The sequence below is a fragment of the Heliconius melpomene genome, chromosome 8, assembly GCF_056956725.1.
Source record: "Heliconius melpomene rosina isolate 202511_hmr_F chromosome 8, ASM5695672v1, whole genome shotgun sequence".
Taxonomy (NCBI): Eukaryota; Metazoa; Arthropoda; class Insecta; order Lepidoptera; family Nymphalidae; genus Heliconius; species Heliconius melpomene.
The window spans coordinates 9860299-9884134 of record NC_140396.1 but is presented as its reverse complement, the minus strand read 5'-3'; the positions used below and the strand labels follow the sequence as shown (position 1 = coordinate 9884134).

General features: G+C 32.0%; 3 protein-coding genes across 5 annotated transcripts; 1 reads left to right on the top strand and 2 right to left on the bottom strand.

Moving 5' to 3' along the window:
* Positions 1 to 717: 717 nt before the first annotated feature.
* LOC146537070 (putative aminopeptidase PLBD2) lies at positions 718 to 12089 on the bottom strand. The gene is made up of 13 exons (XM_085189411.1): positions 11663 to 12089; positions 9701 to 9829; positions 9047 to 9161; positions 8384 to 8478; positions 7625 to 7780; positions 6721 to 6841; positions 5559 to 5663; positions 4799 to 4905; positions 3898 to 4014; positions 3250 to 3409; positions 2903 to 3047; positions 2432 to 2576; positions 718 to 1797 (listed from the first exon to the last, which is right to left on the bottom strand). The coding sequence occupies exons 1-13, from the start codon at positions 11845 to 11847 to the stop codon at positions 1701 to 1703; spliced, it is 1677 nt and encodes a 558-aa protein (XP_085045537.1). The 5' UTR covers positions 11848 to 12089; the 3' UTR covers positions 718 to 1700.
* A 283-nt stretch (positions 12090 to 12372) lies between these two features.
* Positions 12373 to 19006, bottom strand: LOC146537069 (FAST kinase domain-containing protein 2, mitochondrial-like). 3 transcript variants are annotated; one of them, XM_085189407.1, is made up of 7 exons: positions 18869 to 19006; positions 18468 to 18563; positions 18181 to 18355; positions 14890 to 15622; positions 13996 to 14530; positions 13041 to 13146; positions 12373 to 12761 (listed from the first exon to the last, which is right to left on the bottom strand). In XM_085189407.1, the coding sequence occupies exons 2-7, from the start codon at positions 18556 to 18558 to the stop codon at positions 12536 to 12538; spliced, it is 1866 nt and encodes a 621-aa protein (XP_085045533.1). In that variant the 5' UTR covers positions 18559 to 18563; positions 18869 to 19006; the 3' UTR covers positions 12373 to 12535. The 3 variants fall into 3 exon arrangements, with proteins under 3 accessions (XP_085045533.1, XP_085045535.1, XP_085045534.1); XM_085189409.1 differs by having other exon boundaries at positions 18185 to 18355; positions 18869 to 18963; XM_085189408.1 differs by having other exon boundaries at positions 18702 to 18897.
* A 167-nt stretch (positions 19007 to 19173) lies between these two features.
* On the top strand, positions 19174 to 22080 carry LOC146537068 (uncharacterized). Its single transcript, XM_085189412.1, has 2 exons — positions 19174 to 19893; positions 20363 to 22080. Exons 1-2 carry the CDS (start codon positions 19318 to 19320, stop codon positions 20657 to 20659), a joined length of 873 nt encoding a protein of 290 aa, XP_085045538.1. The 5' UTR covers positions 19174 to 19317; the 3' UTR covers positions 20660 to 22080.
* Positions 22081 to 23836: the final 1756 nt, after the last annotated feature.

Genomic DNA, 23836 nt, shown 5'->3' with positions numbered 1-23836 from the left:
TGACTGTAAATGTGATGGTTGTGAGTTCCATACCTACCGGAGGGAATAAATTTTATTTACTGGCTCAGGTAACAAATCTAACCATGTCGTTAAGTTCCGCCACTGAACAAGCGATGTCTCGAAAATTACGTGGTGCATGTGAAAACGAATGTCTCAAAATTAGATAACCTCAGCCTTCGTTACTATGTGGGGTACAGCATAAAGTTGAAAAATATTGACTTTAGTGAAACAAATCGCTTTTGTTGTGTCACCATCAAACACACTACATCTTTCTTCTCTCTTGGTTAAAAAATGCAAAATACTTTTTTTTTAAATTTTATTAATAATAACATATTAATATTTTTTTGTTCCAGCAGTTATTTAAATAAAGTTCTTTTTACAGAGTAGTATTAGGATATTAGTTTACATTAAAGTTGGTAAATACAGAACAATAACCTTAATTTAAATGTGCACCGAATACTACTTCCCTGCTATAGCTATAAGAATAATTACTATAAGTGCAATGATTGTGGGTTCAATTTCCGTCTGGTCTCCTGCTGCATATAGAATATAAGGCTAAAAAAATTTCACCATATGATGGCTAAATGTGATTCCTGTATAAATAACCATAGTATTTAGAAGTTTTTTATTGGTTATGGTGAAATGCTATACAAGTATAAAATATGTTATTTTTGAATGTCTTTGTAGCATTTCTGCAAAGGTGAAAAAAAGAACTACTTCCTTGAAAAATATATTTTAAATTACAAATGTATAAAAAAATATCACAAGGTTCGTTTACAAAAAAAAAGTTAAAGATAAGGAATACCAATACATTTACAATGAAAATTAGTTTCTATAAAATTATAATATACTGTATCAAATAATATTAAATAGAAATTTTTAATAATTATACTTGATAAAGTGAATCAATTTCTAATTTACTTTTAAGTAGGTAAAAAAAAGATAAAATAAGAAAATTCATTACATTTCAGCTAATTACAGCACAGCTGACCAGTCGTGGCCACTCTTGAGTTAGGCTTTCTAAGCTTTCGAGCATTGTTAAAATTCTAGAATGTTGTAAATAATTAAAGTTAGTTAATAAAATAAAATCTGCGCAACCATCTACGGCTAACTTCAGGACGGCCCCGACTCGCCAACCGTACTATAAGATACACTATGGTAATGCAGAATGCTAGTGCAAATAGCATCTCTCGATCTAAATTGACAAAAAATATTTAAAAACCATCCTCACATCAAACTACAGCATATTATTCTTTTTTCAGTTATATTTCAGACAATAAAGTATATTGACTATGAAATTATAATTAAAATTATAGTTTTTAATTAAGTTCTTCATAATTTGTTTGCAAGATCTAACTATATATAAAATATCAAACAACTTTTCACCGCATTAGTATATTTTTAAATTTTAAGACATGAACCATTCCGGTGTTGTGGTTAAGGCATTAATTTATTTGCTCAATATATTTAATAAGTAGTATTACTAATTAGTATTTAGAGAAGATATAACTTATTAGTTGCCTGATTGCTTTGAATCTCAAATTATTAAAACTACAAATTTATTATATCAAGTTTTGTCTTAAATTGCTTAATATTAGTAATATATATAACATCTATATAACATTCGTAATAAACCTACTATAGTGTTTTATTACTTAATTATCAAAGTAAATCAATTACTGTATGTATTAAAATTAAAATCAATCCCACTCCCACTTATGCAGTATGGGTGAAAATGTCCACAAGTCCGGATGTCCCAAGTGAGATACTGATGTACCCATATCGAATTTACTCCATCTATAAGAAAAACAAATAAATATTATATTGCAGGGAACTGCAATCGAGGGAATGAATTGTTATTTCTTAATATTTTCATTTCTTCGCTCTAGCACCTAGGGAAAAAACCCGCCGTTGTGTTCCGGCATTCAACACGAAATGCTTCGAAAAATTCAGCGGAAAGTGGGGAACGGAGTCTAGACACTAGTTTCCTTCAGAGTAAACACCGTGCTGTATGCGGGATACGGCGTGAAGCTGATTTAGTTTATTTTAATTTAAATAATATATTGTATAGCTATCAGTATTTTCAGCATCATTGCGCAGTGCAACAGTCAGATGGTACACTTGATGGTTGTAATAACATATATATTGTACATGTTTTAGATGCTAATAATAATTTAAGATATGATTTGTGGGTTCGACTCCCACTTGCTAAAGTGAAATATTTAATATTTTCATTTTCATATGAATTCCGTTATTCGACACGGTACGCTTCGAGAATGTCTTAATGGAAATGGAGTGTGAAAGGAGAGTTTACCACGTCCCAGGTTTCCACTGCTTGATCTGCTATATGCGAGATTACTGTGTTAAGCTAAAAAGTAAGAATATCTTTTAAAATATATAGGAAATATTGGAAGGGATAAGGATAACTTACTGGAAGGGCGGTACACCACGTGACACGTTATAAGGAGGTCCACCAACACTAAGGAACTGGTATGCTCGACGCAGAATCGAACTGGTGACCTTCGCATCGATGGCACCGTGGCTGCGGTGGCTTAGCGCTTTGAACGGATATGTACCTATTTACATTACAGATATTATTTGTAATTCTTAATAATTTACTTTTAGATTTTTAGAAGCAAGATAAAATCTTGTTTATTAGGAATAATTTATATCAGTAATGTTGGTGTAGGTATTAATGTAATACAGTTTGGATAAAAAAAAATAGAAAGAAAGGAAAAAGTGTGAAATTGATTTTTTAATTTATTTTTTACACATCAATATTCACAAAAAGAAGAAAATGAAAATAGATAGTAAGCACTTCGAACACTTCAAAAGAATCGAGAAATATTTACATTTCTATTTCTAAATATAATTTTCTTATAAAATATCTAAAAAGTCATACCATTAGCAGGGTTGAGATCGTTTCTGGCAGCAATTGCGTTAGCGGCGTTAAATGGGGGACGACATGCGCAACGGGACAACGGGTCATATCTATAGTCATTGTATCGCATCGTTGCAAACATATCGCTCATCTTGTTAATATTTGCCTGAAAATAGGGAAAATTAGTTTATACTGCATTATTGGACATATGTTGAGTTTCCCACGCTTTTCTAGTGTCCTTTTAAAAATGGGAAGATTCTGTTCAATAACAACGCTCCTGCATAGTAGGGTAGGCAGAGAGAATCTAGTGTTAAGACACTACGTCAGTTGCACCGCCCCGCTTTCGATCGTAAAAAAATCGTACTAACCTGTTTCAATTTAAACATCTTTGCCCTCGGATTGGTGTGGTATCCAAACCAATCGCCGTACATCGCTATGCGCTCATTACCACCACTGAGGTTGAATATCCTCGGGAAATACGGAATGTTGTACGACGGGAAGTATGTTGTCTCCTTTAGGTGATCCGTTCTGGAAGAAATATGTACTTATGTAAAACAATGTTCCGTACCAATTTAATGATTGTACCTGTCAACAGAAAGTACTTGTTTACTTATGAATGTTGACAAAATTAGGTTTACGCTTGTACGCTCATTTTGTATGAAGTACAAAAAAAAGTTCGTTACGGTTTTTTTTCTGTGATATAAAATTCTATTTTTTCCTATATTTCTGTTTCATTTACTTCTTGCCAATTTTCGTTATTGTAGGTCCATGGGATATTTTTTTTGATTCCGCATTGAGAATTGAGAATTTTATAGAGTTCCCTCACATTTTTTAGGAATAACAAGAAGTTGTCGAAAATTGTTATTAAATTATTATTATCTATCTTAAATTAATATTGGTCTGTATGGGATTATATTTATCGTAATAATAATTATTATATATTCTTTGTCTGTAAAAAAATATGATTACTTTAGATAAATATTATTTTAATATAAAATATACGCTATATATCTTACAGATCCGCTGCCTCAGTGGTCCCCGGCAACTGTTCCACCACCCACAAAAGTCCAGGTTCGATTTTTCCAGGAGTTTTAGGAGTTTTCGCTTTGAACTTGTTGTAATCTACGATATACCTGTATACATTTGAATTTTACATTAAATAAAAAAAATGTTTACGAAAACAGGTAATAAAAAATGGATTATAATTTTTTTAGTATCTAGATTACATGAAAAAGGATTTCATATTTGCCGCAAGGATTTTTTTAAATAAAATAACAAAAGAAATACAATTTTCAAGGGTTATTATTGTTTATATTCAATTAAAATGTGGAGATGACAGAAAGTGGAACAATTTAGAACTAATTAAGATTGTAAAAATATATACCATCCTGCAAGTTAAATTTTGGTTGAGAATGGAAATAAAACAGAATAAAATAAATAAATCAATCGGCTTGACGCTGTATCCTGCACACAGCAGTGTAGGCAGGGGGAACCTAGTATTAAGATTCTCCATTTCTGCCCCACTTTCTGCCGAATTCTGGAGGCATTGCGTGTTGAGTGGCAGAACTCAACGCCGCGCTATTAAATAAAATTAAATGCATATAAATAATACATATACTTATACGTTCGACAGTTGCGGGTCTTATTCCCTCCCACTCGGAGGAATGAAATATTTCAATTTCCTGACACTAACACTAGACTATTTTGACAGGTTCTCCCTGTCTCCCTTCTAAGGGCGGTGTACAGCGTAAAACTTATGTATATGTATTTACCTTGGGAGTATATTATTTAAAAAATATTCAACTTAAATAAATATGGTGCGGCGTTGGGTTCCGCTAGCGTCCACAATCTGAATTAGTGGCTAATGCGAAATGGAGTCTTACAATATTTTTTTCATCGTTTATAAAAGAAACTTACCACTGGTTATTGTAAGTGCCACTATTATGAAGTCTGAACAGTTTTACCCACTCTTCACCGTTTGTGGCCAAACGATTCGCTATCATTGCCCGCACATATTCAAATAACTAAACAAAACAAAACAATATGGTGGATATTTATATTTAAAATATAACAGTGGGTTAATATTCTCTGGGCTTATTATAAGAGTGATTGTGCTTTCCTTAAATATACAATCGATACATATATTGTCCCGTTTCGACGACGACGATCTGACACTATGACCTAGTGGATTAATCTCCTTTCAGGGGCAATGGAACGGTTGGATGAGGAGAGCTGAAGATCGATCTCAGTGGCGTGCCATTGGAGAGCTCTATGTTTAGCAGTGGACGAGAAAAGGTTGATGATGATGATGATGTCAGCACGTCAGCTATCACGGCCCAAATTTATGTCACGAGTAGCCCAAAATTTAATGTTCCGAACGGGACAGGTCATAGTCCCGCTTTGGGTAAAAAAAAAAAAAGTTTTAAAAGAGCCTCTTTTATTTAAGAAAAAGTCTGGCAACACTGAAAAGAAAATTTATACTATTCTCATTATCCCGTTTTGGTAGAGAAAGTTCCTTCAGACTACCCATGTAAGGAATGTTATACTTACTTATATACTTCATGTAATGAAAAGCGTGAAGCTGCTTTTTTCAACAAATTTATCACAATAAAAAATACACCCACCTTATGTTCTTTCTTTAGTGTACTAAAACAATTTATTAAAATAATATACATACCTGCCCCTCCGGTTTAACATTTTCAAACAGTGTCCTGTTGCTGTTCCCTGTGGTGGTCTCCGCCGCCACGAGACCAGATGATAATATGTAGAAATCATCTGTCGACTGCAAATTACACGTTTACAATTAAAATTATATGACCTTTATTATCTATACTAATTAATATTAGGTTCGGGCAAAAGTATTTTCGTATTATCCAAACAAAGGACAGTAACTCATCTTTTCGTCACATACGTTAATTTTGCTTGCTTGAAACGCAATTGAAAAATGGCGGGAACTAGTTTTTTTTTATTTATTGCAGTTTCAGAATATCTTTAATTTAATAGTATTTAAACCAGCCAGTTACATTCAGTTCAGCCAAAGAGGTTTGATTACTAATAATACATTCAAAATACGAAAATACTTTTGTCCCGACCTATTGTTATAAAGCTACATAGTTAAACAAGTAAAACAAGTAGTAAATCTCAGGAATTTTTTTTCAACTTCCTGCTGTATCCCTTACACAGCTGTGTAAGCGAAGGCAACCTGGGGACACAGTATTGAGACTTTTTATTTCCTCGAGTGGGGATCGAACCGACAACCATTTACAATTACATGCTTGTACTTATGCGCCACGACTCGCCTCAAAAAATATGTGTAATGAATATCCCATTTATCGAGGCAGGTAAAAGGCTTTTTTTACATCACATTTGTTGTTTCAATGTTCTGCGGTCCCACTGTACCTGCGGGTAAAGTCACCGCCCTCCGCGTTTAGATCGTGTCATATGTCATACACAGCTCTTAGCTATTTCACATGACCACAGAGGTGAAACCGCGGGAAAAAGCTAGTAATATTCATAATCAACCCGTACATATAATTCAAGTTTCGATACAAAACGATGAAACATATTTAGTCTATAATTTCTACACCATAATATTTTTTTAATAATTTTTGTCAGGCCGTCGTGATACATATAATATAATATTCTTTATTGTACAAAATATACATAAGAAAACAATAAGATACAAATTAGTTGACAAATACATATACACGAGAGTGCGACAGTAAACGCGACGGTTGCGGGTTCGATTGCCACTCTAGGGAATTCAATATTTAATATATTCATTTCCTCGCTCTGCTAACGAGGAAGAGCGTAAAACTATAAACAAATATAATAATTACTTGTACAAAAGCAGGATAGGATGTGAAGGACATCTTCCGTCCCGGCAATGGTTTGTCGCTATCCGGGGACAGCTTGTAGTTCAGTACATACACCTTTTGGAAACGCAACATCGATTGATAACTGTAAGAAAATATTCACGGAAAATTTAATTTGGATAGTATATGACAGCAAAATAAATATTTGTTAAACCCGATATGTTATTAAAAGAACGGATGGTGAAAAACGAAGTGTTGCCAATATACTTATTAAAAAAATTAAAATAAACACAGTTCATTTGCAAATAATAAGCTCTACTTTTATGTATGTTCATATGTATACTTTTTTCATCGGCATTAATAACTAGTGTGACACTTCGCCCTCCACTAAATATGTTTTTTAAAAAGAACCTAATAAGATTAACTATCATTTAAAATGAACTTTGCCTCGCCTACAACAGGCTAGGCGAGAGAAGTAGAACCTAGTGTAAAGAAGATACTCTGTTCTCCGTTTTGCGCCCAAATTCGACTCATTGAATGACAAATAGCGGGAATCGACATTAGACTGTCTACCAAAGCGAAAGCGCTACTGGGGCCTTATTATACATTTATATAAAACTAGCGGCCCGCTCGCGGTTTCACCCGCGTGAAGTATGTTATTACTAATTTCTGTCTCAATGACTACGTCCTAGTGACGTCTATGCAAAATTTGAGACTCCTAGCATTTGTAGTAACGAAGTTTCATACAAACTTTCGACCCCAAAAACAACCCCTTAGAAAGTCCTATAAGTAACTCCTATGCAAAATTTGAGATTCCTAGCACATGTAGTTTCTGAGATTTCGTGATGAGTGAGTGACCTTTCGATTTTATATATATAGATAATCAATTTAAGATATAATATAGAACCATTGAAAACAACATATTTACCTATTCCAAGTGGTATGAGAAGTGTATAAATCCGACAGATCTGGCAGAAGCTTGACTAGTCCACTGCAGTGCTCCCCGAAGAGCATACCCTTTTCTTCCTTAGGCAAGGAGATTGCCATGGCTAACTCACCTAAGTCTCCTAACATGTTAATCCATCTGGGAATATTTGAAAATAGATATACTAATTAGAGAGTTAAAGCCCAAGATGCAGGCACGACAGCATTATGGACTCAGCACCTAACTGACTATAATATAAGTATATTCATTATTTGTATTAGGCGTGTGTTAAGACATAGCACGGCAGAGAGTTCTGCCACTTAACATACAATATATAAATTTTGTGTAGAAAGTTGTGTATTGATTCCCATTTCTCCGGTCTGGTTACAGAGTTATTCATATGTTCGAGCTTTTCTTGCGTAGCAAGGTGCCCCAAGCACCAACCAATTTGTGTTGAGTGGCAGAACTCAATGCCATACTTTGTTTTGCTAACAGAAAGAGATAATGAAAATTATTCAAAGGAATTCAACTTACAACAATCACGTCGCCAAATATATTAATATTTTTTTTTTATTAGCTTCACGCTGTATCCCGCACACAGCAGACTAGGCATACGGAACCTAGTGTTAAGACACTCCATTCCCCATATTCCGCCGAATTCCGGAGGCATTGCGTGTTGAGTGTCGAGACTCAACGCCGCGCTATCTATAATATAATAATAATATAAATTATTAATGTATTTACAGTAAAATGTTGATTTACTTAATATCCCTGATGGTGAGCCATTCGTACGCACTTCTAGTTGCCTTATTATATCCAGCGGTGAGACCTTCCAATTGAATGTAGTATAATTTCACCTGAAATGTTTTTATTGAGAATAAGTTTAGTTGTAAAACAAATATTTTGCCCTTTTTAAAGGGTTAGGATAGAAAATTATTTATAGAAAATTGGACAACGTTTAAAAAAAATTTGGAGGAATTCTAACTCGCGTCTCTTGGAAACCGTCCAAGCGGTCTGACCACTAAACCATACGTCAAGATACGTCGAATTCGAATTCTTATACGCACTAATATATATTCATGCTATAATTTTTTTTCTTCAAATAGAGCGAAAATGAAAAAAGAAAAAAAATTGACTGCCTGTCCCGTTCGGTAAAAGCGTCAAGCGGCAAAAAAGTTTTACTCTTATAAATACAAACGTTTTGGTTACGTCATAAAATTATTGCTTTTAAAAAGATAAATAAATTTAATAGCAAGGGTCCAATGTGGAGCAGTGGGACAACTACTGACTGTAAATACAATGATGATTTAATCACTGAGAACCCGGGAATAATGTGAAAGTAGTATATATAAAATAAATATTATTTTAAGCTATGTATATTATAAAAGTATATGTGTAAAAGAAACTAATAAAATATATTTTTACCTGATACCAGTAAGGATTGAGAGGATTACTCTCAACCATGGAAGCAATGTAGTCTTCATTTTGGTCAACAAATTCTTCAATAAGACCACAGACATCTGTTTTATTGTGGCAATATCTGAAATTATTATATATGAAAAAAATAATATAAACATTTTAAGCTATTGTGAAGCTTAAGGAAGTAGTAGGTTTCCCTCTCTCTACCCTTCTGCTTTATACTGCTTTCTTTCAAATACAAATATATACCTGTGGGAACTAAACCTAGAAATGTCCCATAACATATTTATATTTTTTTCTTTTTTTATTGCTTTGCACACACAATTTCCAATTTTTGATTAGTTATAATTCCTTTGTCCAAACAAATAAAAAATAAAATATTAAGAATGAAATACGTGATTTTGCTATTAGAATAAGAGGTATAGGTGCAGGTTGTTTATCAAAAAGCAGCATAGGAGAAGCAAGTAATGTTACACCCACCGAAATATGAAAAGTCATTTGAGTGACTTTTCAAAGCAAAGCTCAACTTTAACCTAATAGACTGTGCAATCAAAGTTTTTTTATAAATTTTAATCATTGTTTTGAATAATTTATAGAGTTTCTCTATATTTATTTAATTGTTTGTGCTTTATAAAATCATAAAATAATTAATAACTTTACCCTTTCAACATATTCTGCCAGTGCATCCATATTAAATCCCTAGTGAGAAAACCTTCAAGGAATCCAGCAGCATATGCTTGTTTCTCATCACTAGCATCAGTTGAAGTATGTAACTCTAAGAAAGCCCAACTGAAACCATATAATAACAAATTTGTTAGAAATATACATTGAGGCTAGTCGTGGTGCAGGGTCACAAGTGTGTGATTGTCCCCATGACAGGTGTAGGCATGATTACGATTTGAAAAAACTAAATATTTAATATTTTTATTTCTTCACTGATGTTGAGGCAAAGCACAGTAGGGACAGGTTATGCAAATTAATTGTAAAACTGTTTTGTATTATAAATGCAATTGCAATATACAACTAAAATTACATTTCTATCAATACTTCAAACCTGATTACATGTCATTGACCTAAGTAGAGCAAATAAATAAATGAGGAGGGCAAGTGTGTTTACACATATGGAAATTTGGTAAAAATATTTTAATAATAAAATGGCCTTTTGACTTGATGCAGAAAATCATAACATGGGTAAAAAGAGTTTAAAATTTTATTTCTAGGCCTGAAATTTCAAACTAGTATACTAGTGTTATTGATGTATGACTTATTCTCATTATTAAAACTTATTTATTTATTCCAAACTGGATATAAATGTGTATATATGCACAAATAAGAAATAAGAACACACACACACGCACGCACGCACACACACACACACACACACACACACACTCACGCACATACACACACGCGCACACCCATGAACGGATACCTTAATTCTATTCTTATTATTTTTCTTTTTTGTGAGTCTGTTTGTCCGTGATCCAAGGTGTAACTGAAAAACAGCGATGCTTGAGAGTAAAAACTCAAGCATCATTTAGCTGAGTTATACCTTTTGCCATAATGTTCTTTTGTTAAATTGTTAATTTGTCTGTTAAATGTGTATGTGTTGTTTATGGCAATAAATGTTCTTATTATTATTATTATTATTTTAATCTATACATCTATACATGTAATAAAGAAGTAAAAATGGTGTGTCTGTACATCGAATATATTCACAAAATAATAATTGAGGGGTTTAGGAACAATAATATTGCCCAGAGCCACAAAAAAGAATTGTCTGTTTAAACATGCTAATCTTCAGAACTACTGGATGGATTTACTTGAAACTTTTCTGTTAAGTCTAGGAAACATCTAGGCTATAGTTTATTTTCAAAATCTGGATACCTGATGTGAAACCTTAACAGTCTGTCTAGTTTAGACATAAGAGATAAAAATATACTGTCTTTGGGAAAATTGAACAACAATTTCCACCCACATAACAAAAATGAAGGTCTGGAGTACCTGACGTGGAACCCTGGCAGCCCATCTAATCTCTAAGAGATATAAATATAGCATATTAGTAAAAATTGATAACAAAGATTTTCTGTCTACACAATTAAAATAAAGATCTAGAGCAGCTGATATGGAACCCTAACACTCCAGCTAAGCCTTAAGAGATATTAATATAACGGCTTCGGAATAGTTATTCTGCGTGGTCAGTGTTGAATGAAATGAGATTATTTCGACCTAATAATTTAAAATAGCGTAAGCTAGGGTGAAGTCAGTGGGCGAAGCCGCGGGCTGGCCGCTAGTTCTAAATAAATAGAAAAAAAAATAAAGAAAAGTTAAATTTTTCATTGGTAAATATTATTCTATATATTAATCAAAAAGGTAGTAAACCTTGTAGATATCTCTTGGAATTCCATTTAGAGACTGAGTGATGGGGAATGGGTCTTAGTGCTTGTTTAGTCAGACCAATTAAACACAAATATTTAAGTATAAATATGTCAAAGTAGTGGCAAAGTCCCACTAAAGCTCACTGTTTCATCACAATAATATTCTTGTGACGAAACATGTATGCTTTCAATTAATAATCTTTATTCGTTTTTAAAATTTATTTATTTAATTATAATATCTTACCCAGTCGAATTAATTTCGTTGTTGTAAGTAGCTTTTGCGATGTATACACCGGATATGTCTTTGTAATTATCCGTAATTAATACTTCAGCGTTTCCATTTATCCATTGCACATATCCATATTTAGCTTCACACACAATAAATGTAAATAATAATATTAGGAACTTCGACTGTGTGTAAAAAGTCATTTTTACGTTTATTTTCTTCCGTTAGTGCATACTAAATAACAATAAATGAACAAAGAACGATCGTGTCAGAGATCAATAGTATTTATTAAAATAAACAAAGATAACAGCGATAGATTGCAGTTCAAAATAAACTGTTAATGTTTTGACATTATAAATGTTTTGACATGTACAATTGTGTCAAATTGAAATAAATTAATACCTAATGACATGTGTGTTTTCCATACAACGTGACATTGGCGAAATGAATTGTGCTCAACTGGCACGCTCGAAACGCCATATATCGAGAAATCAATCAACCTAATGACATTTGAATAAGGGATGCCAGATTATTTTTTTTTATATTTTGAAATGCCTACTTACCTTTTAGGAGGTAGGCAAGCTGAATACTGTAATTCTTACGGTAAATATAATAAAATAAATGAGAAGTCTAGCTCAACGAGCTTCACTTTTAATTTAAGGTTATTTATGTCAATACGTGTATCAAAATCCCCATGTATGCTTTGTCCAACTAAATTTGGTTAAATGTTATATTAAAATGTAATTTATTAATATTTACATAGCATTACAACCAATGTTACGGAGACTTATTTGCAAAGCAAAAACACCACATAGGAAATAAACATATTATAAAACAGAACAAAATCAGCCTTTATTTCACTAAAATTTCTTATAAATATTTTAATTCACATTAAGTCGCTGACAACTTTAAGCCCATTTCACCACATTTATAGCCAATCTCTCTCATCAAATATGGCGTCCTCTCGTGTGTCGGTGTGGTCATCCATTCATTAATATTTAATGAAACCGCGGCATATCCTTGTTTCTCTAATATATCTAATATGAGGCGGAATACACCGCGCAAGCGACTGCTGTTCATAGAAAAACAACCTTGATTGAAATTCAATATGCACACACTGAAAAAAAAGCAAATATCCTTTTTTATTCTTAATATTATTTCTCAATTTTAAGACCAAAGTCTTTACAAAAAACAGCATAATAAGATATTAAAACGGTAGAAACTACTACGATCCTAATATATACAAACTCGCAACTATTTCTTAATAATTTCATTTTCGTTCATAAACATTAATTTTCGTTTTTATTCGTTTTTAATAAACATATAACATACATCGTGAAAACGCAAGTTCTTACTATCATATAAGATAAATCAAACAAAAAATATAGATACTTACATAATAGACCCATGAGGCACATTTAATTGTTCAATAGGTATTCTTGAATCATTGTCTGTAGCTGGCAACTTCACTGGGTAGCCTCCTTTTATACAAACTAATGTATCTGCAAAAAATATATAAAGCATAATCAAAGTTAAATGGAGTGGCGACGGAGCTAGATATGAGCGGCGTTGAGTACCGTCGCTTAACAATAGGTTCGCAGGTCTCATCTAGGGTAGACAGATGTGCAGAGTACAGTGTGAAAAAGTATAATAAGAAAAAAAAGTTTAATAGGCAGTCAGTAGTGTCAGTAGTACAGGATGCTAGCATCGGCTAAAAAGGAAGATATAATATTTATTTAAGACTTCCGTGGCGCAGCGGCGCAATGTCTGACTATAAATGTGACGTTTGTGAGATGTATTTCTACTCGGGGAATGAGATATTTAAATTTACTTGTTTTGGTAATAAGATAAAGTGCAGTATTGAGTTCCATTATTTTTTTTTCAGATTTTTAATGTATCCAGCACACATACCAAGGTAGAACTGACCGTTCGTTTTCGTATCATTGGTACAAAGTTCTAACTTATCACCTATTATGTTCCCCATAATAGATGCACTAAGGTAAAAAACAGTCAAGTGTGAGTCACTTACGAAAGGTTTAGTAACATCACCTATACAAAGGACAAAAATCATATTTGTTGAATGGGAACTTTTTTAATTTATTTTATACTACTTTTCAGTATATGTTGGTATAGCCACAGCAAAAATAATAATAATTTCAACTATCTATCAAGATTTACGAGACACAAGCTGGCGTGGCAGACGACAGACAGACAGCGAAATCTTAGTAAAAGGGTCTCGTTTAACAATTTAAGTACAGAGACCTTAAAAATATGCAGCCCTAAGCTTCATTGGAAATACAGTGTAAAAAAGTGTACAATAAAAAAGATTAAAAATAAAAATATATACAAACCTGAAATTAGACCGCTAGGTAACACCACATTTCTGGCAACAAACTCGTTACCACCTAGTCCTAAAGCCAAGTGTTCCACCACCACGCCATTCAATGCATGTATCGGATACATAATTTTAGCTTTTTCCAAAATTTCATCTGGCAAATTATAACTGGCATTATGTAATGAAGTCACAGCCTCATTCAAAGTGAGCAACTGTATATAATCCAAAGTATTATTTTCCCTCGCCAGGTATTCATCAAGGAAATCCTTTGAAAATATCTTTTCTAGAACTTTATCCTCATAATGTCCTAGTGAGGCTAATTCAAGGCACACCTTAGTCCACGGCAAGGCAGCGTTTGTGCAATTCAAGATGGGATTTTCGGAAATTTGTCTTTTAATTTCTAGCCATTGATCAGATTCTAATGTGAAATTGTTATTTGATAAGCAGTTTATGAAACCGAAAAGTATGTTTGTACGGGCGTTGGATAGTAGTTCTGGATCCGCTATTGCATTTTTACAAAGATATTCTATCAATCTAAGGTGAGTGTGTGACTGAAATATTGAAACAAAATAAAATTAATTAACGAATACCATAAATTTATTACTGTGGTGGCCCGGTGGAACTATTGTGTGACACGACGGTTGTTGGTTCTATTTCCACTCAGGGGAACGAAATATTTATTATTTTTATTTCCTCGCTCTTGTAAGGAGGACAAGCGCCACAATGAGCGGAAAAAGAAAAATATAGTGTCCTAATACTAAGTTCTAATTGCATATTTCACTAAATCGCATTTCTTGAAAAATCTTGACGAAAGGAGCAGCTTAATAATAATAAATATACTTTATTGCACCTTAATAAAAATGAAATAATGTGAAAATCTTAAAAAATAATAATAAAAGCAACAGCTTACAATTTTAGACAAAACTCGTGCAACCAGCAAAGCCTTTTCAAACTCCACGTCATTGTTGACAACATAGTCACCAATGGCGTCCATCAATTCCATGTTATAGTATTCAAAAAATCGATCTGCCACCTTCGCCTTCAACCTAGCAGCGGTCCGAAGTACATCATCAAATGTCAAATCATCAATAGAATGTATCAGGATATCACAGCAAATATGCAATAGTTGGGCTCGAGTCGGGAACAAAGTTTCAGAACAATTGGTTAGGCATAGCGCCCAAACTATCGATTTCGCCATCTGGGCAGATAAATTCTGGTCGTTCAGGAGAAGGCCTGTGACCACGTTGTTTACACACCGGTCAGGTAGGTCATGGGTGCAGCAATATACCAACATTTCACGTAAAAGCTGGGGATCTCTGCTATCCAGCTCTAAAGGCAAGTGTATCTGGAATGCGAGAGGCAGTGCCAACTTGAGGGCGTCAATCAAATGACTTTTTTCATTGCACTGTGTAAGAATGAAATCTAGGAACATGATCTGCGGAGTATTCATCAAGTTGATGTTACTCCTTATCATTTGCAGCATCGTTTGAAATATAATGGAGTTGGCAGGGACTTTTAGAAAAGATAGTACTTTGATGGCCTCAATTGCTTCGTTTACGTCTAAAACTCTGGCTTGTTTTTTTAAATTTTGACAAAGCATGCTGAATGTTGGATCTTTTGTGATGATTTCGTTGTCGCTGTTTCTGAAATTATAAAGAAGTTAATTTTACTTTATTTTCAATTTCACACTGTATTTACTGTCACAGAGCAAGGAAATGAAAATATTAAATATTCCAATCCCTCGAATGGGAATTGGACCCACAACTTTCACGTTTACAGTCACACGCTCACGCTCGTCTTTAAAAAAAATACGCTTTCACTTTTTTCATTTCCTTGGATTGGTCAGACCCAATATAGTATTAAGTTACCCTTGATCTTATTGCCTCCTATTTAAGCCAAGGAATCGAGAACGTTAATATAAATAATGTGAGATCATCTGGATCTCCTCTAAGAATGGGCATTCCACAAGGATCTATCCTGGTTCCTTTTTATTTTTTCTTTATATTAACAATCTGCCTTTTTATGTGAAGAACCTATGTATTAATGTACTGTTCACAGATGATGTGTCTTTAGCATTTAAGATTGACAGGAACAAAATAATCCATGACTAAGTGAATAGTGTATTATCGTTTATTCTTTTATTTTTGCTTTGATGTTAACAATCTAATGTTAAATGCCAAAAAAACTAAATGTATAGTCTGCTTTACTATAAAATGTTAAAAAACAGAATCTTATAATTAAAGGTGAAACATATCTGTGTGTTATGGTATAAGTATTACTAAAGAATCCAAACTCCAGTGGAACTCTCATCTAGAAGCACTTAGGGATAAAAGCAAGACAAATGATGGACATTGAAACTTCCCGACTAGTCTACTATAAATATTTTCATAGTTTTTTATCTTATAGAATGCTCCTATGAGGAAGTGCAGCAGATATCAATTCAATATTCATTCTCCAAAAAACTTAGGTTTTTCCTCGTTAGCGTCTTCATTCTTAGGAAGTTGAGATTCTCTGCAAGATGTTTTTATAGATGCAGGTATTATAACAGTTGCATTACATGCAGTTGCAGTAGATTTTGAATAAAAAAGTCAAATATGCATTTACATTTTTTTTAGCTTCTACATCTCACTTGTAGTAGGATAGGCAAAAGGAACCAACTTTTATAACACTCTGTTCCCCGTGGAAATTACATAACAAGAACAATTTACTAATTATGGTTAAATTATATTTAACATCATATGTGAGGCCTTGTGGCGCAGCGGCACAAGAGTGTGACTATAACGAGGCAAAGCGCGGCATTGAGTTCTGCCCCTCAACTTGCAATGCCTCCAGAATTCAGCAGAATGTGGGGAACAGACTGTCTTTACACTAGGTTACCTCTGCCTGCCTTGCTGTATGTGGGATACAGTGTGCAGCTGATTTGATTAATATGTGAAGAAAACCAGTATTTGCTGCTACTATGTTCATAGGCACTTATAGATTATTAGGATTTAGGGATTTATGGGATTTAGGGGATTAGAGAAGCCTCTTTAACAACCTAGGGGCTAAACCTTGCTAAGTGTCTGATGAATGATAAAGTAATTTCTAATATCTATATATATAAAAGAACTTGTCCTCACTGACTGAGGTAAGACGCACGCACAGCCGTAACCGCTGTGCGTAGAAACATTAAATTTGGACAAAAGTTTACTTTCGTAATCTGGACATCCACTAAGAAGGGATTTTGAAAAATTTTAACCCTAAAGGGGTGAAATAGGGGTTCAAAGTTTGTATCGAAAAAAAATTTAATCAGCACCGATTTTTATAAAATTTGAAATTTAGATTTTTAAAAGTATTTAATTGAACACGTGTTTCATCGTTTTCTAGAATTCTCCCCCTAAGGGTGCTAATAAGGGGTTGAAAGTTTGTATAGGGTTTTTTTAAATCGTTACCAATTTTTATAAAATTTGAAATTCAGACTCTTAAACGTATATAATTAAACACATGTTTCATGGTTTTCTAGAATTCACCCCCTAAGGGTGCAAATAAGGGGTTGAAAGTTTGTATGGGAAAATTTTTAAATCGCCACCGATTTTTATAAAATTTGATATTTAGACTCTTAAAAGTTTTTAATTGAACACATGTTTCATGGTTTTCTAGAATTCAACCCCTAAAGGTGCAAATAAGGGGTTGAAAGTTTGTATGGAAAAATCTTTAAATCGCCACCGTTTTTTATAAAATTTGAAATTTAGACTCTAAATAAATAAAGAAATATTTCATTGAACACATGTTTCATGGGTTATTAAAATTCACCCTTAAATATGCAAGCGAAGCTGCGCGCGTCCGCTAGTTATTCATAAGAAAGTATAAAAAAATTTAGCTTTATAATTTAACTAAAATTGATACTATTTTTTGCACCTTTTTTACCTTATAATTGACAAAGTAACCATTACCCAAACTCTAAATTTCCTAACAGAACTTACTGGTGTTGTGTGTATGCGCATGGGAACATTCACATACATTTATAATGTAATGAAATTATAGTTTGGTTTACTTGGACATTTTCTAAGCCATGTAGGATGAAGTCCTGCTTCATTCATTACCTTACTTTGTGAATAATACTTTAAATGTTGAAGTATTCTGTCATTAAATTATTTGGTTCATGTTCATTTCATGAGAGTTATTTGTTTGCTAGGTTTTAATTTTATATTAAATTACTCACTTACTGGCCTTCTGCAATTCAAATAAGCTTCGAAATGCTTGCAGCAAATGTTTATGGGTCAATAGAGGCAGGTTTGCTTGAACTGCCGCTAATACCTCTGTTGTATTAGGAGCAGTTTTAATAGACATCATGATACTATCCACAGGTTTTACACGTGCTATGTCCGTTACTGGCGCTAAAATAACAAGAATGAGCATGACTTTGCGTTTATTTTATTAAGTTATAATTTTTATAACATCAAGTTTTATCAATAATCTAAATAATCTATAAAAAAAATGTAATATTACCATTTGAAAAGTTTGTAGCTCGTAAGGAGCAATTACTCAACTGACTACTTCTTAATACATTCCGCCATAGGCTTTTAAGTAAAAGCGTCATTATTCCTGAAAAGAAATAATTATTTTATATTTTGAGGTTACTTTTCTCACGATATAAAAATATTATTTGTAAATTATATAGGGTCATATGTATATAGGAACTGCTAAAAATTTACTACAATTGAACTTTATTTTAAAGATTACCTAATTATGTTCGTTTTTTATAGTTTTTTTTAAATTTACGAGTAATAGTAAAATCTATTTTATAACTTTATTTCTATTTTACAAACAATGATTGTTTTTTCACCATTTGTTTTAAACTAAATATTAAATAAATAGTTGTAAAGTTTATTAAATTTACAATTATTCACCATTTAAGATTTAAAAATATTGGGGTCCAAGACTGTCAAACTTTTGTAAATGACATTGACTCATGACTGCTGTCACTGGCAGTAAGTGCACGAAATCTAAATAAATTTTACAAACGTAATAACTTATTCATCTTTATGATTCTATTTAAATATCTCGTAGTGAAAAATTGCACAAAAAATAATTATAAATACAAATAGTCATTTACAATCATTTAAAGAATTTATTAAAGTTATTTTCGTAATAATAACTAAAAATATTATTTAAGCACTTGTCAATATGGTAATTGTCAAGCGATTTAGTTGACAACTGGAATTTGGCATAAATAAAAAATAGCCTGAAAATTCGGTCGATATTAATTGCAGGGGCAACTGTTGCTTGCATTTTTATTTTTTGATAGCGTCTATTGTGATTATAAAGTATACGCTCTGCGACAATAATATAAGAAAAGATGTACGAGGAGAGGATTCTCAGCAGCCGGCCCGATAGAGAAATAGGCAAAACTCTTGTAGGACCCGGCGACTTCACAATCGTACCTTATGAGGACGCTCGTTGCAAAATCAGACTTAGCGATGTCCAATGCAGGGATAAGAATGGGCCCTGTCCAATAAACATTCCCGAGAGTCGTATTTTCAATTCTCCATTCGACGGCAATATTATAATCGGCGACATGGACGCCTTTATTGACAAAGATTTCGAGTTAGTTTTACAGCAAATGTGTCACCGTGAGACTTCTATTGCGAGAATGACCTACAAAAATGCTCACGGCGATCTTGTCAAAGAAGTAACTTGTAGAATACACATGATAGATATTACTGAGGAACAACTTATAAGTGATTGGAGTTGGGCTAGACTGTACGAGTCTGCTATACATCACAAGGAAAGAGGGGTTCAACTAGTGAAGGACAAAAGAATTGTTGACGGTTTTAGAAGATTTTCTAAATCTTTAAAAATGCTTGTAGCTATAGAACCTGTTGAGAAGGGAATCGTAGATGATGAGCGATGCAAAGAGCTGACTAATTTGAGAGTGAGTATACCCTACTGAATATTATAACTTTAGGCTAGTTTTAATATATTAGTTTATATTAAGTGTAGTATTTATTTAGTGTAGTATTTAATGTAGTGCATGATAGAATGAAAGAATTGGGCAAATATTCTTTCTTTGATATTTTATAGTTGACAGATTTATTACTACAACTTCTTTTAATCCAACAGGTGAAGGATGATAGTGAACTCCACTCATTTAATTCTACCCTTGGCTAGACATAGAATTTTGTTATATATAGATTGTATTTTAGTGTATACATTTTGTGTACCTGGGCAGAGAAATAAAAATGATCCAAACCACTGAGTGAGAATGGAACCCACAACCATTAAATTTATAGTCAGATGCTGTCTCATCACACCTTGGTGGGCTCTATAGTTTTAAAACTTGAAATAAAAAGGTATCTACATATATACAACTATCACATAGTCTCTTCTAAAATTACTTACAGGTTAAATTATTCAACAACATGGCACACTGTCAGCTTCAGTTTGAAGAGTTTGGTGCAACATTAGACCTTTGCAGCAGAGCCCTAAAATATGATCCCGACAACATTAAAGCCCTTTACAGAAGGTGTATTGCATATGTAGGACTCCACATGTATGAGGAGGCTTGGGAAGATATCCAGAGAGCCCTAAACATTGATCCTAATGATAAAGCATCTTTGCAAAAAGCTGCAGAGCTGAGGCCACATATTGAAAAGATAAATAAAGATTATGCTAATGTCATCAAAAAAATGTTTGGTTGAACTGTAAATTTTTAAATGCTTATTATCGGCACAAATTTTATATTGTTTGCATAAGTAAGAATAAATATGGGAAAAAAATATTGTGGCCTACAATATTTTTTGAAATTGTGTTAACTTACAAAGTTATTTTAAAATTAAAAAAAAAAAAATTATTTTAAATTTTATAAAGAAAAGTAAGGAAAGGAAAAATATTTAGAATTGTCAAAATGTTAATAGAAGCCTTTGAGCCTGCATCTATTGGAAATAAAATAAATTGTAACAAGCTAGCAGCAGCAAGCAAAAGTAGCTTGCAGGTTCAAATCCAATGTTCAAATTTATGTTTCTAATTATTTTCCTTTTGATTATTTTACCCATACTTCTTATCCAAATGTTACAATGTGATTGATGTAATGTGTTAATTAGCTTTAATATAATTTAAATAGCAGTTATTTTATAGAATAAATAATTAATTAATATTGTGTTATAATATAAGTTATAAATGTTGTAATATAGTTGTATATTTAGTTGTAGATAATAATATAAATGTTGTATGTATGTTTGTATGTGTAATAGTTTCTCTTGTAAGTTTCTCATAGACCCTTTAGTCACACCATATTCTAATTTATATACTATATAAGAAAAGATCCCTGAAAACGTGTTGTTTTTCATTCCCCCTAGTAAGAAATGGTTTACTGTCAGAATAGTGCCTCGAGGGCATCAGCCTTTTTAATATCAATAGGGATATTGTTAATTTTTCTAGAAATCTGCATATTGTGCAAGTTGTGGCGTAAATAAGATATGATAGTATTATAAAATAATATGTATTTTTTTAGCTTGGGGTTAAACCATAACATTTTCGTTCCATAGCCATGAAATATAATTTCCTATTTTCATTTTAATTATAGAGAGACTTAGATTAGTTCTTCAAATTATTTTATTAAATAATTTATTTTATAATACCAATTTAATAATATACTTATATGTATTAATATCAATGTTGGTATTAAAATTAGGAGCGCCAATTAAATATATAGTTTATCCATATAGTTAAGTAGATTTAAGTACACATGTCCCATTGACGTATACTAATAAAGTTATATTAATTAAAAGAAATATTTCTATAATGATTAATAGTATAGTATGGTGGTATGAATACCATTAAATGAAAAGAAAGTTAGATCAGTATCTAGAACTTGAAAACCAAATGCGGTCTAAAGGGAAGGGCCCCTTTAGAATATGTTTTATTTGATAAATTTTATATCAAATAAAACATATTCTAAAGGAGAACATGATATTTTACTTTTTTATTTTGTATAAAAATTTTTGTTTAAAAAATTAAAATATCTTATTTTTTGTTTAAAAAATTAAAATATCTTATTTTTTGTTTAAAAAAATTAAAATATCTTATTTTTTGTTCAAAAAATTAAAATATCTTATTTTTTGTTTAAGAAATTAAAATATCTTATTTTTTGTTTAAAAAATTAAAATATCTTATTTTTTAGCTTCAAGCCCGCACATTAGGTTAGCCAGGGAGAACCTAGCATTAAGATACTTCCGTTCCCCGCCTCCCGACGAATTCTCGAGGCGTTGCATGTTGAGTGGCGGAACCCAACGCCGCCCAACTCACAATCGTCGCGTTTACTTTCTTTTGTATTATTAATATAATTTCGAATTATATAATTTTATATTAATTAATTGATTATATAATTAGAAATTATATCAACAGAACTGCAAGTTTGTAACAAAAAGATACGCTCAAATTTTGCATTTGGCACACTTATTTGAAAAGTATAAACTATTTTTTTTCATTCATTCATAAAATAAAAAAAAAAGATAAAATTTATGGAAAAATGAAATGGTAAAAATATTTAATGTAGATATGTAATTAAAGTTGGTTAATCAAAAGACTATATTGTTTTTAATTAGTAAAAAGTTAAAAATTGTAAGTTTGTTATGTTTAAAATCGATCTGTCTAAAAATATATCACAACTATATTATATTATGTTAAAAAGCAGATAAATTACTACAGTATGTGTAAATTAGCATCACTAAAGGTAACTCGAAATTATACTTGGAAAGCCGGGCCTTGGCCTCGGCCGCTCTGAAGTCAATTGTGGGCGGTTGCGCAGATTCGATTTAAGGATTTTTCTTACTTTTTATTATTTTCTTCAAGAGTGAACAATGTGTATTAGTTCAGAGCTCGTCGACAGTACTATACCTACTCTGATAGTGGCATGGCGCCTACATATTGTTAGCTTCAAAGATATACGTTCTACTGCAGTTTCAACTAGTTTAATTAGTGTTTGTGTAGTTTGACTATAATGTTACTACTCCTCTCTTCCAATACTATTGCCTCAATAAATACTCTTAAATGTGAAATGAAATAAATATATGTGAATGTTTGTTATGTTTCTTTTGTGTACCCAATAACTTTTAAGCAATAATTTTTAATTAAGAGACCAATAAATTAATATTATAATATTAAATCTCTAGCGACGCTCTCGCGGTTTCGGCCGTATGAACATATAATTTCATTTACTAATCTGATTTACTCTCAGTTTCTAATAATAATAACATTTTAAAAACAATATCTATAATGAAATTTGAAGTTTCAGCCAATTTTATAAATCAGATACTTATAGCAATTTTGTCAAACCACATTCTTTAAAATATAACTTTTTTTATATATAAATCGATTAAATACAATAATGAAAACTGTAATGACATTGATTAAGCTATTTCTGAGATTTTATATGTAATAATAATTATTATTCTTTATTGCACAAATAGTAAAAAAAAATCAATTCATTTAAAGATACACAGAAGTGTAATGGCGGCACTAAAGCGATTTCTTACTTACAGGCAACCATAAAAAATCAAGAAAATTATTTTTTCTTGTAATGCTTTTAGGTACACACCGATACGTTTCGTTTTTATTATAAGATTGATATAGATTTAATTAGATACTTTTGTAGGGAACTATTATTTATAGTTTATTTATGATGTGTCATTTATATATTTCAATATCGTAATTTATTTATTTATCTATTACTTACGTACATATATACATTTAATTGAATTTATATATTTTATAGTACGTATTCGTGTTTAGTTTATTTATGAAAGCGCTCGCTGCACATACCATTAATGCCTACCCCCTTGTCGACAGCATATTTTAATATGACAATGATACTTGAC